General features: G+C 42.2%; 2 protein-coding genes across 2 annotated transcripts in view; one reads left to right on the top strand and one right to left on the bottom strand.

The window, feature by feature from the left end:
• Window positions 1-11639, bottom strand: part of LOC124615785 (metallophosphoesterase 1) — a 166822-nt gene extending 155183 nt beyond the window's left edge. The window contains exon 1 of the mRNA XM_047143903.1: window positions 11347-11639. Within this exon, the coding sequence (XP_046999859.1) occupies window positions 11347-11445 (99 nt within the window). The 5' untranslated portion in view covers window positions 11446-11639. The remainder of the gene's footprint in view (window positions 1-11346) is intronic.
• A 218-nt stretch (window positions 11640-11857) lies between these two features.
• The window catches only part of LOC124615555 (prolactin regulatory element-binding protein), a 138869-nt gene continuing 133660 nt past the window's right edge, over window positions 11858-17066 (top strand). Inside the window, exon 1 of the mRNA XM_047143531.1 lies at window positions 11858-12119. Coding sequence (XP_046999487.1) covers window positions 11979-12119 — 141 coding nt within the window. The 5' untranslated portion in view covers window positions 11858-11978. The remainder of the gene's footprint in view (window positions 12120-17066) is intronic.

Consider the following 17066-nt stretch of genomic DNA (forward strand, 5'->3'; position numbering starts at 1 on the left):
GTACTGATGTAGCCATCTTTGAGATGGAGGTCAACATCTAGAAAGGTGGCTTGGTGGGTTGAGTAGGACCAGGTGAAGCAAATGGGGGAGAAGTTGTTGAGGCCCTGGAGGAATGCAGATAGGGTGTCCTCACCTTTGATCCAGATAGCAGAGATGTTATCACTGAATCTGAACCAAGTGAAGGGTTTATGATTTTGGGTTTTTAGGAAGGATTCCTCTAGATGGCCCATGAATAAGTTGCCATAGGATGGTGCCATGAGGGTGCCCATAGCTGTACCCCAGATTTGTCTGTAGGTAAAGCCTTTGAAGTAGAAGTAATTATGGGTGAGGATATAGTTGGTCATGGTGACTAGGAAGGAGGTTGTTGGTGCGGAATCCGTCGGGCATAGGGAAAGGTACTGTTCAATATCAGTAAGGCCATGGGCATTAGGAATGTTAGTGTACAGGGACATGGCATCAATAATGACAAGCAGGGCACCATGTGGTAAAGGGACAGGAACAGTGGAGAGTCGGTGGAGGAAATGATTGGCATCTCACTGAAGCCTTCACTGACCGTAATTGTTCTCCCAACCTTGTAGAAAAACAAATCTCCTGCGCCTTATCCTTCCAGTCTCCCACCACTTCCCAAAGTCCCACTGTTCCAACCACATAGGAGCATTCCCTTGTAAGTCAGTACCACCCAGGACTGGAGCAACTGAATTACATTCTCTGCCAAGGTTACAATTACCTCTCATCATGCCCTGAAATGAGAAATGTCCTGCCCACTATCCTTCCCACCACTCCCAGTGGTATTCCGCCATCCACTGAACCTACACAATATACTCATCCATCCTTACACAACACTTGCTCCCAATCCATTACCTCATGGCTCATTCCACTGTAATAGACCTAGATGAAAGACCTGTCCCATACATCCTCCCACCACCACCACCACCACCACCACCACCACCACCACCTACTCCAGTCTGGTCACTAACATCACCTATCACTTCAAAGGCAGGGCTACCTGTGAAACCAGTCATGTAATCTACAAGCTACGCTGCAACCACTGTGCTGCATTCTATGTAGGCTTGACAACCAACAAGCTGTCTGTCCACATGGATGGCCACCGACAAACTGTGCCCAAGACACAAGTGGACCACCCTGTTGCTGAACATACTACCAAACATAATATCCTTCATTTCAATGACAGCCTGTGCCATATTGTTCCTTCCCACCAACACCAGGTTTTCTGAATTTTGCAGATGGGAACATTCCCTGCAATACATCCTATGTTCCTGTAACCCTCCTGGCCTCAACCTTAATTAGTCACTGTCCTCACCCGTCCAGCCCCTTCCCTGTTACCATTCCAACACTACACAGCCATCATCACACCCAGTCTTTTTATTTATCTCCTTTTCCGCTACTTAACCCCCCCCCCCCCCCCACTCCGCCTCCCCACCTCTCCCCTGCCCTGCCCTTTGTCTAACCTGCAGCAGTTCACTGTTTGCCACCCCCACCATACTATCCCTCTTCCTCCCCACCCCAGCCTCCTCCTTACCCCCGCACAGTCGCCAATCCCATCATCCACTGGTGCTACTGCTCGCAGTGTGGTTTCAGTTGCCTAAGGCTGCAGTCGTGTGTGCGAGTTGCATTTGTGTGTGTATATGTGTGTGTGTGTGTGTGTGTGTGTGTGTGTGTGTGTGTGTCATCTATTGTTGGTGAAGGCCAATGGCCAAAAGCTTTAATTGTAAGAGTCCTTTTGTTGTGCCTATCTGTGACTCAGCATCTCAACTTAGTTCATGTAAGTTATGGCCGTCCTTTGGAATGAACGACAGAATAACAGAAAAAAGGGAAAGTTTAGACAAGAAAAACAGGACACTCCTGCAGAGATTCTGACTCACCAATACTTGAAGATCTCAAAGAGGATTACAAGATGATCAATGTGAACTTTTTGTATTTTTCTTATTAGTATTAGGGATATGCATGCTTACACATTATGGTTATGTTTATGTTATAGAAGTAAGGAATTACAGAGTGTGATGTGATATGAATGAGGCTACTGAGTCAGCATAAAGGAAACATTTTGTGTTTGCGCTAGGTTGAAGAAATTTTGAGGTGAAAATTTAACTTGCGATATTATTAATTGCAATAGTTCTTTAGTGCTTAGAACACTGATGTAATTGGTATGACATATTAACTATTTTGTGAGGAAATGATGCAGAAGTAGTAGTTTACTGTTTGCATGTTTGAACAGCAAGAAGGTTACCACAGGGTGCAAGTGTGCATATATGTGTTTGCGTTAGACATACGTATTTAGCGATAAGGGTAGAGATTTTTGCAAGGTCAGTTTATTTATGTAAGCTGAAGGATAGAATTAGACAGCTCCACTCCCAGAAACCACAGCAGTGTGTCCTAAAGTGATAAGTACAAACACAACAGAATTCTTCTAAGGAGTTTGTCTACATTTGTTATCCTCCATGGCAAACCCTATGGTCGTTATTTTTACTTTCACGAGCACAGAGATTACAGTGGCACACAGCGCGTAGAATTACAGGGTCAAAGGTTACTGATCAGTAGCACCCAATGTGATATTTCCAAACTAACTTTCTGATTACTTGCCATCATCAATGGAACCACCAACCTAAATATCAGCCATACATTGATTTACCTACCTGACCTACTTGAAGAACATGTTAGATATGACCCTACTCACCTCCCTAGGTCAGATAATACCCATGCAAAATGGCCGCATATCAATGGAGCACCTTGTAGTTCTACATCTACATCTAAATCTACATTTATACTCCGCAAGCCACCCAACGGTGTGTGGCAGAGGGCACTTTACGTGCCACTGTCATTACCTCCCTTTCCTGTTCCAGTCGCATTTGGTTCTCAAGAAGAACGACTGCCGGAAAGCCTCCGTGTATGCTCGAATCTCTCTAATTTTACATTCGTGATCTCCTCGGGAGGTATAAGTAGGGGGAAGCAATATATTCGGTACCTCATCCAGAAACGCACCCTCTCGAAACCTGGGCAGCAAGCTACACCGCGATGCAGAGCACCTCTCTTGCAGAGTCTGCCACTTTGGTTTGCTAAACATCTCCGTAACGCTATCACGCTTACCAAATAACCCTGTGACGAAACGCGCCGCTCTTCTTTGGATCTTCTCCATCTCCTCTGTCAACATGACCTGGTATGGATCCCACACTGATGAGCAATACATCTACATCTACATCTACATCTACATTGATACTCCGCAAGCCACCCAACGGTGTGTGGCGGAGGGCACTTTACGTGCCACTGTCATTACCTCCCTTTCCTGTTCCAGTCGCGTATGGTTCGCGGGAAGAACGACTGTCTGAAAGCCTCCGTGCGCGCTCTAATCTCTCTAATTTTACATTCGTGATCTCCTCGGGAAGTATAAGTAGGGGGAAGCAATATATTCGATACCTCATCCAGAAACGCACCCTCTCGAAACCTGGCGAGCAAGCTACACCGCGATGCAGAGCGCCTCTCTTGCAGAGTCTGCCACTTGAGTTTATTAAACATCTCCGTAACGCTATCACGGTTACCAAATAACCCAGTGATGAAACGCGCCGCTCTTCTTTGGATCTTCTCTATCTCCTCCGTCAACCCGACCTGGTACGGATCCCACACTGATGAGCAATACTCAAGTATAGGTCGAACGAGTGTTTTGTAAGCCACCTCCTTTGTTGATGGACTACATTTTCTAAGCACTCTCCCAATGAATCTCAACCTGGTACCCGCCTTACCAACAATTAGTTTTATATGATCATTCCACTTCAAATCGTTCCGTACGCATACTCTCAGATATTTTACAGAAGTAACTGCTACCAGTGTTTGTTCCGCTATCATATAATCATACAATAAAGGATCCTTCTTTCTATGTATTCGCAATACATTACATTTGTCTATGTTAAGGGTCAGTTGCCACTCCCTGCACCAAGTGCATATCCGCTGCAGATCTTCCTGTATTTCGCTACAATTTTCTAATGCAGCAACTTCTCTGTATACTACAGCATCACCCGCGAAAAGCTGCATGGAACTTCCGACACTATCTACTAGGTCATTTACATATATTGTGAAAAGCAATGATCCCATAACACTCCCCTGTGGCACACTAGAGGTTACTTTAACGTCTGTAGACATCTCTCCACTGAGAACAACATGCTGTGTTCTGTTTGCTAAAAACTCTTCAATCCAGCCACACAGCTGGTCTGATATTCCGTAGGCTCTTACTTTGTTTATCAGGCGACAGTGCGGAACTGTATCGAACGCCTTCCGGAAGTCAAGAAAAATAGCATCTACCTGGGAGCCTGTATCTAATATTTTCTGGGTCTCATGAACAAATAAGGCGAGTTGGGTCTCACACGATCGCTGTTTCCGGAATCCATGTTGATTCCTACATAGTAGATTCTGGGTTTCCAGAAATGACATGATACGCGAGCAAAAAACATGTTCTAAAATTCTACAAGAGATCGACGTAAGAGATATAGGTCTATAGTTTTGCGCATCTGCTCGACGACCCTTCTTGAAGACTGGGACTATCTGTGCTCTTTTCCAATCATTTGGAACCCTCCGTTCCTCTAGAGACTTGCGGTACACGGCTGTTAGAAGGGGGGCAAGTTCTTTCGCGTACTCTGTGTAGAATCGAATTGGTATCCCGTCAGGTCCAGTGGACTTTCCTCTATACTCAAGTATAGGTCGAACGAGTGTTTTGTAAGCCACCTCCTTTGTTGATGGACTACATTTTCTAAGGACTCTCCCAATGAGTGTCAACCTGGCACCCACCTTACCAACAATTAATTTTATATGACCTTTCCACTTCAAATCGTTCCACACGCATACCCCCAGATATTTTACAGAAGGGACTGCTACCAGTGTTTGTTCCGCTATCATATAATCATACAATAAAGGATCCTTCTTTCTATGTATTCACAATACATTACATTTGTCTATGTTAAGGGTCAGTTGCAGATCTTCCTGCATTTCGCTGCAAATTTTCTAATGCTGCAACTTCTCTGTATACTACAGCATCACCCGCGAAAAGCTGCATGGAACTTCCGACACTATCTACTAGGTCATTTACATATATTGTGAAAAGCAATGATCCCATAACACTCCCCTGTGGCACACTAGAGGTTACTTTAACGTCTGTAGACATCTCTCCACTGAGAACAACTTTGTTTATCAGGCGACAGTGCGGAACTGTATCGAACACCTTCCGGAAGTCAAGGAAAATAGCATCTACCTGAGAGCCAGTGTCTAATATTTTCTGGCTCTCATGAACAAATAAAGCGAGTTGGGTCTCGCACGATCGCTGTTTCCGGAATCCATGTTGATTCTACAGAGTAGATTCTGGTTTTCCAGAAATGACATGATACGTGAGCAAAAATCATGTTCTAAAATTCTACAACAGATTGATGTCAGAGATAAAGGTCTATAGTTTTGTGCATCTGCTCGACGACCCTTCTTGAAGACTGGGATTACCTGTGCTCTTTTCCAATCATTTGGAACCTTCCGTTCCTCTAGTGACTTGCAGCACATGGCTGTTAGAAGGGGGGCAAGTTCTTTCGCGTACTCTGTGTAGAATCGAATTGGTATCCCGTCAGGTCCAGTGGACTTTCATCTGTTGAGTGATTTCAGTTGCTTTTCTACTACGAGGACACTTATTTCAATGTCAGCCATTTCTTCGTTTGTGCGAGTATTTAGAGAAGGAACTGCAGTGCGGTCTTCCTCTGTGAAACAGCTTTGGAAAAAGGTGTTCAGTATTTCAGGTTTACGTGTGTCATCCTCTGTTTCAACACCATTATCATTCCAGAGTGTCTGGATATGCTGTTGCGATCCACTTACTGATAAGACCAGAACTTCCTAGGATATTCTGTCAAGTCGGTACATAGAATTTTACTTTCGAATTCACTGAATGCTTCACGCATAGCCCTCATTCTACTAACTTTGACATCATTTAGCTTCTGTTTGTCTGAGAGGTTTTGGCTGCATTTAAACTTGCAGTGAAGCTCTCTTTGCTTTCGCATTAGTTTCCTCACTTTGTTGTTGAACCATGGTGGGTTTTTCCCATCCCTCACAGTTTTACTCGGTACGTACCTGTCTAAAACGCATTTTATGATTGCCTTGAACTTCTTCCATAAACACTCAACAGTGTCAGTGCCGGAACAGAAATTTTTGTTTTGATCTGTTAGGTAGTCTGGAATCTGCCTTCTATTACTCCTGCTAAACAGATAAACCTTCCTCCCTTTTTTTATATTCCTATTTAATTCCATATTCAGGGATGCTGCAATGGCCTTATGATCACTGATTCCCTGTTCTGCGCTTACAGAATCGAAAAGTTCGGGTCTGTTTGTTATCAGTAGGTCCAAGATGTTATCTACATGAGTTGGTTCTCTGTTTAATTGCTCGAGGTAATTTTCGGATAGTGCACTCAGTATAATGTCACTCGATGCTCTGTCCCTACCACCCGTCCTAAACATCTGAGTGTCCCAGTCTATATCTGGTAAATTGAAATCTCCACCTAAGACTATAACATGCTGAGAAAATTTATGTGAAGTGTATTCCAAATTTTCTCTCAGTTGTTCTGCCACTAATGCTGCTGAGTCGGGAGGTCGGTAAAAGGAGCCAATTATTAACCTATCTCGGTTGTTGAGTGTAACCTCCACCCATAATAATTCACAGGAACTATCCACTTCTACTTCACTACAGGATAAACTACTACTAACAGCGACGAACACTCCACCACCGGTTGCATGCAGTCTATCCTTTCTAAACACCATCTGTGCCTTTGTAAAAATTTCGGCAGAATTTATCTCTGGCTTCAGCCAGCTTTCCATACATATAATGATTTCAGCTTCGGTGATTTCTATCAGTGCTTGAAGTTCTGGTACTTTACCAATGCAGCTTCAACAGTTTACAATTACAATACCAATTGCTGCTTGGGCCTCGCATGTCCTGACTTTGCCCCACACCCTTTGAGGCTGTTGCCCTTTCCGTACTTGCTCGAGGCCATCTAACCTAAACAACTACCCAGTCCACGCCACACAACCCCTGCTACCCGTGTAGCTGCCTGCTGTGTGCAGTGGACTCCTGACCTATCCAGTGGAACCCGAAACCACACCACCCTATGCCGCAAGTTGAGGAATCTGCAGCCCACACGGTCGCAGAACCATCTCAGCCTCTGATTCAGACCCTCCACTCGGCTCTGTACCAAAGGTCCACAGTCAGTCCTGTCGACGATGCTGCAGATGGTGAGCTCTGCTTTCATCCCGCTAGCGAGACTGGCAGTCTTCACCAAATCAGATAGCCACCGGAAGCCAGAGAGGATTTCCTCCGGTCCATAGCGACACACATCATTGGTGCCGACATGAGCGACCACCTACAGATGGGTGCACCCTGTACCCTTCATGGCATCCGGGAGGACCCTTTCCACATCTGGAATGACTCCCCCCGGTATGCACACGGAGTGCACATTGGTTTTCTTCCCCTATTTTGCTGCCATATCCCTAAGGAGCCCCATTACGCGACTGACGTTGGAGCTCCCAACTACCAGTAAGCCCACCCTCTGTGACTGCCTGGATCTTGCAGACTGGGGGGGGGGGGGGGGGGGGGCAACCTGTGGAACAGGACAACCAGCCATGTCCGGCCAAAGATCAGTATCAGCCGGAGACAGAGCCTGAAACCGGTTCGTCAGACTAACTGGAGAGGCCTTCTGTTCAGCCCTCCAGAATGTCTTTCGCCCCCTGCCACACCTCGAGATGACCTCCCACTCTACCACGGGTGAGGGGTCAGCCTCAGTGTGGGCAGTATCCTGGGCAGCCACAGCCATAGTCCGATCGGGGGATGCATGGGACGAGCTGGCCGTCCCCGACAAACCCCCATCCGGAGCCCCACAGTGATGCCCATTGGCAACAGCCTCAAGCTGTGTGACCGAAGCCAACACTGTCTGAAGCTGGGAGCTAAGGGATGCCAACTCGGCCCGCATCCAAACACAGCAGTCGCAGTCCGTATCCATACCAAATACTGTTGTGTAAAGAACACCTGAACTAATCTACGGAGAACACAAACAATTCGACACAAAATTTAAACGGTTATTAAAATACAAGATTGCCTAGTAAATGCAGTAATGCTGCTACTTGTGCACTGCTGACACACTGCTCGGGGGCAGAAGGAGACTATGCGATTTTACAATATTCAGGTACTAAAACGCCATGCTGCAACTCTCAAATACTATAATATGCCCGAAATTTATGAATTAAACAATGCAAGTACCCAAAAACACGCAAAGAAATTAAGAATTAAACTATGTAACAAATAAGTGAGCTAAGAGTATACGACTTGCTGCTACAGCTGCTTATCCAATGGCGGCAGGGAGTTAATGTAACAAAGTGCCATACCCATCATCTTCAGCAGTTTGTAAGTACAGGAACCTCAACCTCTGCTGCCTGCATGATTCTGGAGGTTACAGGTATTGCTTAGTACACCACAAGCAGAAAGCTGTCAAAATTATTTCCCTGCCAATCTTCAGCCTAGGGATTCAAAACAGTAATAATGGCACCAATGAGAAACAGTCTGACAAAGGTCAGTATTAACTGTGGGGGAAAAAAACCTGCTATGTGGAACCATGTGCTTGTGCAGTGAGAAAAGAAGTGTACATAGTGAAAAGAATCCAGTGTCAGAGTGAATGAAGTAAATTAGTGCTTTTGTTACAGACAGTTTTCAAGTGATCTGGAGATCAGATTTATCTCAGGAGGGAGAGCAGGACTGAAGCAGAGCTTGGAGCCAAGAACAGTGCACCAGGAAATGGACATCAACTGCCATTGGCTGTTGTCCCTGCTTTATCAGTGCCCCTTAGCAGCAGCAAGGCATTGTCAACACTCACTGCCAACATTGACAGCTGCCCTGGATCTGTTGCAGATAATTTGTAATGACATTCAAATGCAGTAACTAACATGAAGTCAGCTGTGAGCAGCAGCACTTAAACCCGTCCAGGACCAGTCTCATCGTAGAACAGCTGGGGAGCAGTGCGATGTGCAGCTTGTGTTATTCAGCATCATATTGATGATGATGCCCTATCTACTGTCACCAGGTTCTGAGACTCTGTCCACTCCCGTGCATCTGGACACTCAGGCATTCTTCTACCTTCTGATGGCTATGATGCGGAATCCAATCAGCCCTACTCATGGTGAGATATCAATGAGATATCAACAAGGTACTTCCATGTCCTACAACACTGGGCATGGTGCATTCTGAAGTAATCACCATGGAACATCTATACTGGGCCAGTTGGTGTGGATCAGAAAACGTGAGCCTTCCATCATGCAGCAGCTGCACAGATGGCACCCACTCGGTGTGATTTCTTTGCATGCTGAATGATATACTTGCTTTGGTTGTCATTGATGCTAGTAGCTTCAATGTCCAATGACCGTAAACAAGCAGTAGTCAAGAAGCTTCTGTATCTACAAACTATCTTCTCCTGCTGCACCAGGTTCCATCTTTGGCAGAGTCGCTGCCCTCACCCAACTATAGGTACTGTTATAATTTCCAACCATGCAGTACACTTCACGACAATTTGACATTTGTTGCATGTCACCTTCACAGTGTTGCAATTTTAATAACCAGCAATGTAATCTCTTTCAAAAAATACCATTGTAATCAAGTAAATATTAAGCAACTAATAAATTAAGCAACTAATACAGCATTTAGTGTTTCATGATCTAGTATCACTAACTAGCCAGCTGTTGCTAGCCAAAATCATCATATCATGATTTGCACTAGATTAGTGCATGTGGTAATTGAAAAACTTATTAGTGTTCATAGTTACATGGAAAGATAAATTCAGGTATTGACAAGTCACAAATTTAAGTGATGTAAATAGTCTACAAGATTCAGTAAATACGGAAAAGAATGCTTTCTGCATCCTTTCCACCACGAGCCTTTGGTTTAATGGCAGGCAGTTGAGTGGGTGAAAGAAAGCATTTTTTCCATTGAGTTGAGATGCTGCCTCAGCGATACATGAAAAAAAAGGAACATGTGGAAACACTCCTTAGATGTCCATATGGGTACTTTAAGCAGCTGTATTTTTATTTCTGCATAAGAAATAAAGCTATGTCCTTGCAGAAAAAAAGCATAGCAGAGGCTAATAAATTTGTGCACAGAAAGCATTAGTTATGTTAGTACAAATATTTGTGACGTCCAAACCAGGTGGCTGAATATTGACAATCATGACCAATGTTAAATGGGAATCTGGTATGAAAAAAGTATTCCGTCTCTAAAAGCAATATCTCACAGCACAACTAGAAAAAATTGATTAATACATATACCAAGAATTTGGTTTTAGTTTTCTGGACAGATATGAAACAAAATAATGTGGATAAGAAGAGAGGGAGCATAGGAAACTGAATTAACACCAGATTCTTTAAGATCCCATGGATTTTTGGGTTAATAAAAAGTTTCCAAAGCAAAACGGAAGAGGAGGGTGGGAGCAGATGCAGTACCTATTATTACGATATTCATCATAAGGAAATATCTTTTTACTACCCACCCAGACAGCCATGCATGTTAAAGCGGCCACTTTTGGGATGGGAAAGCATCCTGGTGGATTAATGGCAAGGGCTGGATGTGGTTTATTTAGGCAGTTTATCACGCCCCACTAGGTGAATACTGGAATAGTACCCATGTCCTACATCAGATATACACTACACAAACATTTAGAAAACTTGCTCACCCTCACACACAGAATTTACTCTGGAGACAGACTGATTGGGTGTAGCCTTCTAATTCCTCTTTTGGGGATGAATAGGGGACTGATGACATCGAATGTTTGGTCTTATTTAATCCATAATCAGCAGCAGTACAGCCATCGCTAAAACGCAGTACTGGACAGTTACTTGGGCGTTAGGGCTATCACTCGACTAATTAATCTTCCACTGTACTTAAAAAAAACAACTGATAAGTACTAAATGAAAAGGTATAAAAAGGAATGAGCACGAAAATCTCATTCCGAGGGCACTTTCGATAGTTAAAAGGTGCGCTGACAAGGACAGTTTTTTTTCTTTTTTCAGCATCTAAAAGCGAGTGCTTGTCTATCACTTTTCATCAGCAATAAATTATATGGGAAAGGACGCTACGGTACCTGAGTAACTTGTCGAAGGTCAAGGGTCCATAAATAAGTTCACCAAAACGTTATCAGATTTATTGTATTTTAGAAGCGGCTGAAACAAAACATCGGTAATGCACTCCTTGCCTTAATAATGCTGGAATGGAAGAGCTAGTACCGATTGTTTACGAACTGAGTCATGTATATGCCTCTTCGTGAAGTCTGATAATGCATACCTGGAGTAGCACGACGTAGTAAATAACATATTCACAGAAGAACACCAGTGCCAGGGCAGCACAAGCGAACTTTACATTATTATTAAGACTCAGTCCCATTTTTTCATCTTTTAGTTTCTCTTGTAGTAACACAACATTAACTTAGCAGTCTTCCGTTATCTTCCACATCTCGGAAAAGGCGCTTTATTGACACTGAATTATGATAGTACGCATATACCGTTAAATTTTATATTTTGGATCACAAAACTAAAATTTAAAACATTCGTCTGCTACGCACGCTTTCCGTGGCTGAACATTTGACAACACCACCAACTGTGATACATGCTGTCAACTTTGAGCAACGTCAGTCAGATATTTCAGTGCAAATAACTAATAACAAAAGTGGCCCTTCCTCTTTCAGATAAGTAAATGTGTTAAGATGAACTCGTTTAATGTGTCTCACCTAAAAATATCCAACAATGGGGCGTTCGCAGAAGAGCATTCATTAATCACATGTTGTCGCCCTGCTGTTGATGCTTTGCTGTTAAAAAAGTACGTGGAGGACAAGCCGTCAGCATGTTTATCGTGTTTGAATAATTAAATTACATGTGAAATTCTTCTGTGTCCACATTCGCGTATCCAATAAATTCAGTATGTCACCAAATCGAAGAAATAAAGAAGGTTTACTCGCAAGAGTTAATTTTCCGTTGTACGTAGTTAAAATGATAACAAATCATCATATACTTGTCGCAGGAGGAGGTGGCTCTTCGAAAACAGGCGTCGCCAATGGTTTTGTAAGTAGAGCAACAGATTGTTTTACCAGCTTTTGTGACTAAACAGTTACAAAACTTCCTTGCTATAGATATTTTTGGCGTAGTTGTTCAATGGCGTATGACATAACGTAACAAAATATTTGTACCTCCTATCTGCTCCAATTGGAATGTGTCATTGGCGCGTTTCAGTTTTGGCATTTCGCTATGTGCTCAGTAACATTAAGATGACAGCTGCAATAAAGTGTGTAATGATTGATTTTGTAATTCGAATGTTTTGAAGCTACAAAAGTTTAGTGATGAAGACATGTAAACACAACAGTTATTGGAGAGTCTATCAGTAATGGAAATGTAAAGACTCGTAAAACGAAATCTCCTAATTATTACAGTCACAGTGAGTGCCTTAAAGAAAATTGTTACTTTTTATTTCAGAATACTTTCCTGTAATATGTTAGTTGTACATATAGAATGCATGCCAGTACCTTTCACGCTATACTATGTGAGATCAGAATGGGAATTGTGAAAACTGCAATGCTTCTTTTACAAAAGTGTTTACATTTCATCCTCTACGTGTGTACCTGACATCAGCAGTAGAAGTTATAACTTGGAAAAAAGAGCCAGTCAGTCATTTTCCATCATTCAGTTAAGTCTGCAAGTATGTGTCGTTTATTTTCTGAAACAGAGTGAATGAACTGGGGTGCCATAAGTATTTTACATTTTTATATTATATATAATGGTGAACCAGCTGAAACATTACAATTATTTCTTTTCCTTTATTCGTTGGAGGGCAATTGATAGCAACAGTTTGCAGGATTTCGTAGGGTGATTATTTTATTTACATACTGTTTTGTCGTGCCATATTACTAGACTCATACTCCATGCAAGTGGGACAGTCACAATCAAGCAAGAGGTTACTTGCACAAATTTCCAGAGGTATTCAGTGTAACCGGAGCACTGTTCAAACACTATTTCTAGTGCTTTCAATAGAGAAAGAAAAATTAGCAGCTGGAACAGCACAAAGTGTAAAAAGCATGATACTTTTGAATTTTTCCATCACAACGTGAGAAGTTAGCTAAATAAGAAATATGATTTTCTCATACCATGTCACGAAATTGCAAATCTGGAGATATTAATGTAACGTATTAGTCCTACACGTAGAATGCAGTCAGCAACTGTGACAGAGATCAGTATGCTACACATAACAGGACATCATACATAACAGATGCACCTATGTGGATGTAAGTTAGTCTCGCATTATTGTAAATGTAATACATGTTTTTTGCATAGGTGCAAATGAGTCTACATTGAACAGCTCTTTAAGTGCTGTACTTTAGTAATACGTTTAGAAATATGGAAGGTAGCACCTCTGATAGTGTACAGGCCTCCAGCTGGAGATGTTTGACTTTCCATTAAGCAGTTGGGGGGGGGGGGGGGGGGGTACTATTAAGACATAATAGAGATACCTGAAAAGTGATTCTGTGTAGAAATTTTAATGTTGATTTTATCTCAGATATTTCTGATAGAAGCAGTCTTGAGTTGCTGATTTAGGCTTTTCTTCAATCCCTGCAGCAACATTACTCACAAGACTAGAACTACTCAGTGCAACATAAGTAAATAATGTATTTCTAAATCAACTCTTTTTTCATGAAGTAGTGGTTGGTCCCATAATAAAATGGTTTATCTGACCATAATGGCTGAAATGAAGCATCTCCCTTTGAACCATGGACTTTCCTGAGATGGGGTGGTTTGTGTGCCTCAACAATGCAGATGGCCATACCATGGGTGCAATCAAAACACATGGCTATGTGTCAAGAGGGGAGACTAACTCACAGTTCTTGAAGAGGGTAGCAGCCTTTTCAGTAGCTGCAGAGACGAGAGTGTGTCTGATTGACTGATCATATATTTTAAAATGTGCTGTGATGGTACTGCAGAAGGCTAAAATCAAGGGGGAACTATAGTCACTGTTTTTTCCTTGATGGTATACAGCTCTTCTGTAGGGCTTAATGATGATGGCATCATCTTGGATAAAATATTCAATAGGTAAAATAGCCCCTCATTCAGGTCTCCAGGTAAGGACTACAGAGGATGATGATGTCATCATGGGAAAAGACTTGGCCTTCTACAGGTTGGAGTGTGGAATATTAGATTGCTTAATCGGGTAGATAGATTGGAGAATTTAAGAAGTGAAATGTATAGGTTGATGTTAGGTATAATTGGAATTATCAGAATATGTTGGCAGGAAGAACTGGACTTCTGGTCAACACCAAGTCAAAATGTATGATTTGACAAAGAAAATTATTCTGCTAGTTAAAGGACACCAATATTTAATTGTGATGATGGACAAAAATATGTTAATAGGAAAAGGAAGAGAAGGAAAAGCAATACGAGAACAGGGACTAGGAAAAAGGGATGAAAGAGAGAGCCTCCTGGTAGGATTTTGCATAGAGCATAATTTAGAAGGTTGTGTGTGTGTGGAAAATAGCCAGGTGTACTGGAACATTTCAGATTCATTATATAATTGGTAAAGCAGAAATTTCAAAACCAGATTATAAACTGGGAGACATGTCTATGGGCATGTGGAGGTTGTGACCATAATTAATTTGTTATCATCTGCAGGTTAAAACTGAAGAAAATGCAAAAAGGCAGAAATTTAAGATGATGAGACCGCTATAGACTGAAAGAATCAAAGATTGTTCAGCATTTTAGAGGCAGCATAAGGCAACATTGGACTGGAAGGTTGAAATGACTAAAATAAAAGACAAATGGGTAGCTTTGGCAAAAAAAGACAAGAGAAGAACACATAAAAATAAATAAAATGAAGCAGACAAATGGGAATACAAATATCCAAAAAATGAGATTAACAGATAATGCAAAATGGCTAAACAGGAATGGATAGAAGGAAATGCAAGGATGTAGAAATATGCATGATGAGGGGAAGGAAAATTGGAACATATAGGGGAATTAAAGAGAGAGAAAAGAGAAACAGGTGTATTAATATCAAGCGCTCAGAAGCCAAGCCATTATTGCGGAAAGAAGGGGAAGCTGTAAAATTAAAGTAATATGTAGACAGCCTATATTTATAAATGGTATGATGAAAGGCAGCTTGTTCTGAATGTAGAAAAATGTAAGTTGATGCTGATGAGTAGAAAAAATAATCCCGTGATGTCTGAATACAGCATTAGCAGTGGAACTTCTTACATTGATTAAAAATAAAAGTGAAATGTTACAAAATGATATAAAATGGAACAAGCAGTTAAGGACTAAAATGGAACAAGCAGTTAAGGACAGTAGTAGTGGAGTTGTGTGGTTGGCTTTGGTTTATTGGCAGAATTTTAGGAAATTGTAGCTCATCCATAAAGAAGACCGGATTCAGGACACTAGTGTCTCACATTTGTGAGTACCGCTAGAGTGTTTGGGAACCATACCAGATTGCATTAGAGGAAGACATCGAAGCAATTCAGAGGTGCACTGGTAGACTTGTTACCAGTAGATCTGATCAACATATGAGTATTATTGAGATGCTTCATGAACTCAAATGGGAAATGGGAATCCCTGGAGGGAAGACAACATTCTTTTCATGAAACACTATTTAGAAAGTTAGAGAACTGACATTTGAAGCTGACTACAGAATGGTTCTACTGTCACCAACATACATTTTGCATAAGGATCGCAAAGACAAGATAGGAGAAATTGGGGCTCATTTGGAGGCATGTAGATAGTCATTTTTCCCTCACTCTGTATATGGGTGGGACAGGAAAGAATATGACTGGTAGTGGTAGAAGATACTTACCACAATGCACCATACAGTGGGTTGCGGAGTATGTCTGAAGTAATGTAGAATGAAAACAAAGATGGTTATAATACAGGGTGATTCAAAAAGAATACCACAACTTTAGGAATTTAAAACTCTGCAACGACAAAAGGCAGAGCTAAGCACTATCTGTCGGCAAATTAAGGGAGCTATAAAGTTTCATTTAGTTGTACATTTGTTCGCTTAAGGCGCTGTTGACTAGGCGTCAGCGTCAGTTGATGCTAAGATGGCGACCGCTCAACAGAAAGCTTTTTGTGTTGTTGAGTACGGCAGAAGTGAATCGACGACAGTTGTTCAGCATACATTTTGAACGAAGTATGGTGTTAAACCTCCTGATAGGTGGTGTATTAAACGTTGGTATAAACAGTTTACCTGAACGTCAACTGCCCGAGGCGATGGATCGGCCGCCAGGCAGCCCGTGACAGAGCACTTCATCACTGGCCTCCAAGAAGCCCTGATCTTACCCCCTGTGATTTTTTCTTATGGGGGTATGTTAAGGATATGGTGTTTCGGCCACCTCTCCTAGCCACCATTGATGATTTGAAACGAGAAATAACAGCAGCTATCCAAACTGTTACGCCTGATATGCTACAGAGAGTGTGGAACGAGTTGGAGTATCGGGTTGATATTGCTCGAGTGTCTGGAGGGGGCCATATTGAACATCTCTGAACTTGTTTTTGAGTGAAAAAAAAAACCTTTTTAAATACTCTTTGTAATGATGTATAACAGAAGGTTATATTATGTTTCTTTCATTAAATACACATTTTTAAAGTTGTGGTATTATTTTTGAATCACCCTGTACTATAGAAAAAGAAGAGAGAGGAGGTGAAATGGCTTGGGAGATATGATACTCTGAGAATAATTTGAGAGAACACTGAAAAATATTTTTTGAAACAAGGCTCCTTGAGTAGGTGACATTCCCTGAGAATTACTGGAAGCCTTTGGAGAGCTATCCACGCAAAACTGTTCCAGTGGTTTACAAGATGTATGATATTGAGAAATGCCTTCAGACTTCAAGAAGAAGTAACTGTGCCTGCTGCCCACAGTGGACGTAAGTCAGGCCACTGTGGCAAGGTCGTGCATGCCGACATATAAATGGCACACCCGTAACTACCCAAGGCAGATCCCAGGGGCAGCTCGGTAACCGATTGCCATCACCA

This window comes from Schistocerca americana, chromosome 5 (assembly GCF_021461395.2).
Source record: "Schistocerca americana isolate TAMUIC-IGC-003095 chromosome 5, iqSchAmer2.1, whole genome shotgun sequence".
In the NCBI taxonomy this organism is placed as follows: Eukaryota; Metazoa; Arthropoda; class Insecta; order Orthoptera; family Acrididae; genus Schistocerca; species Schistocerca americana.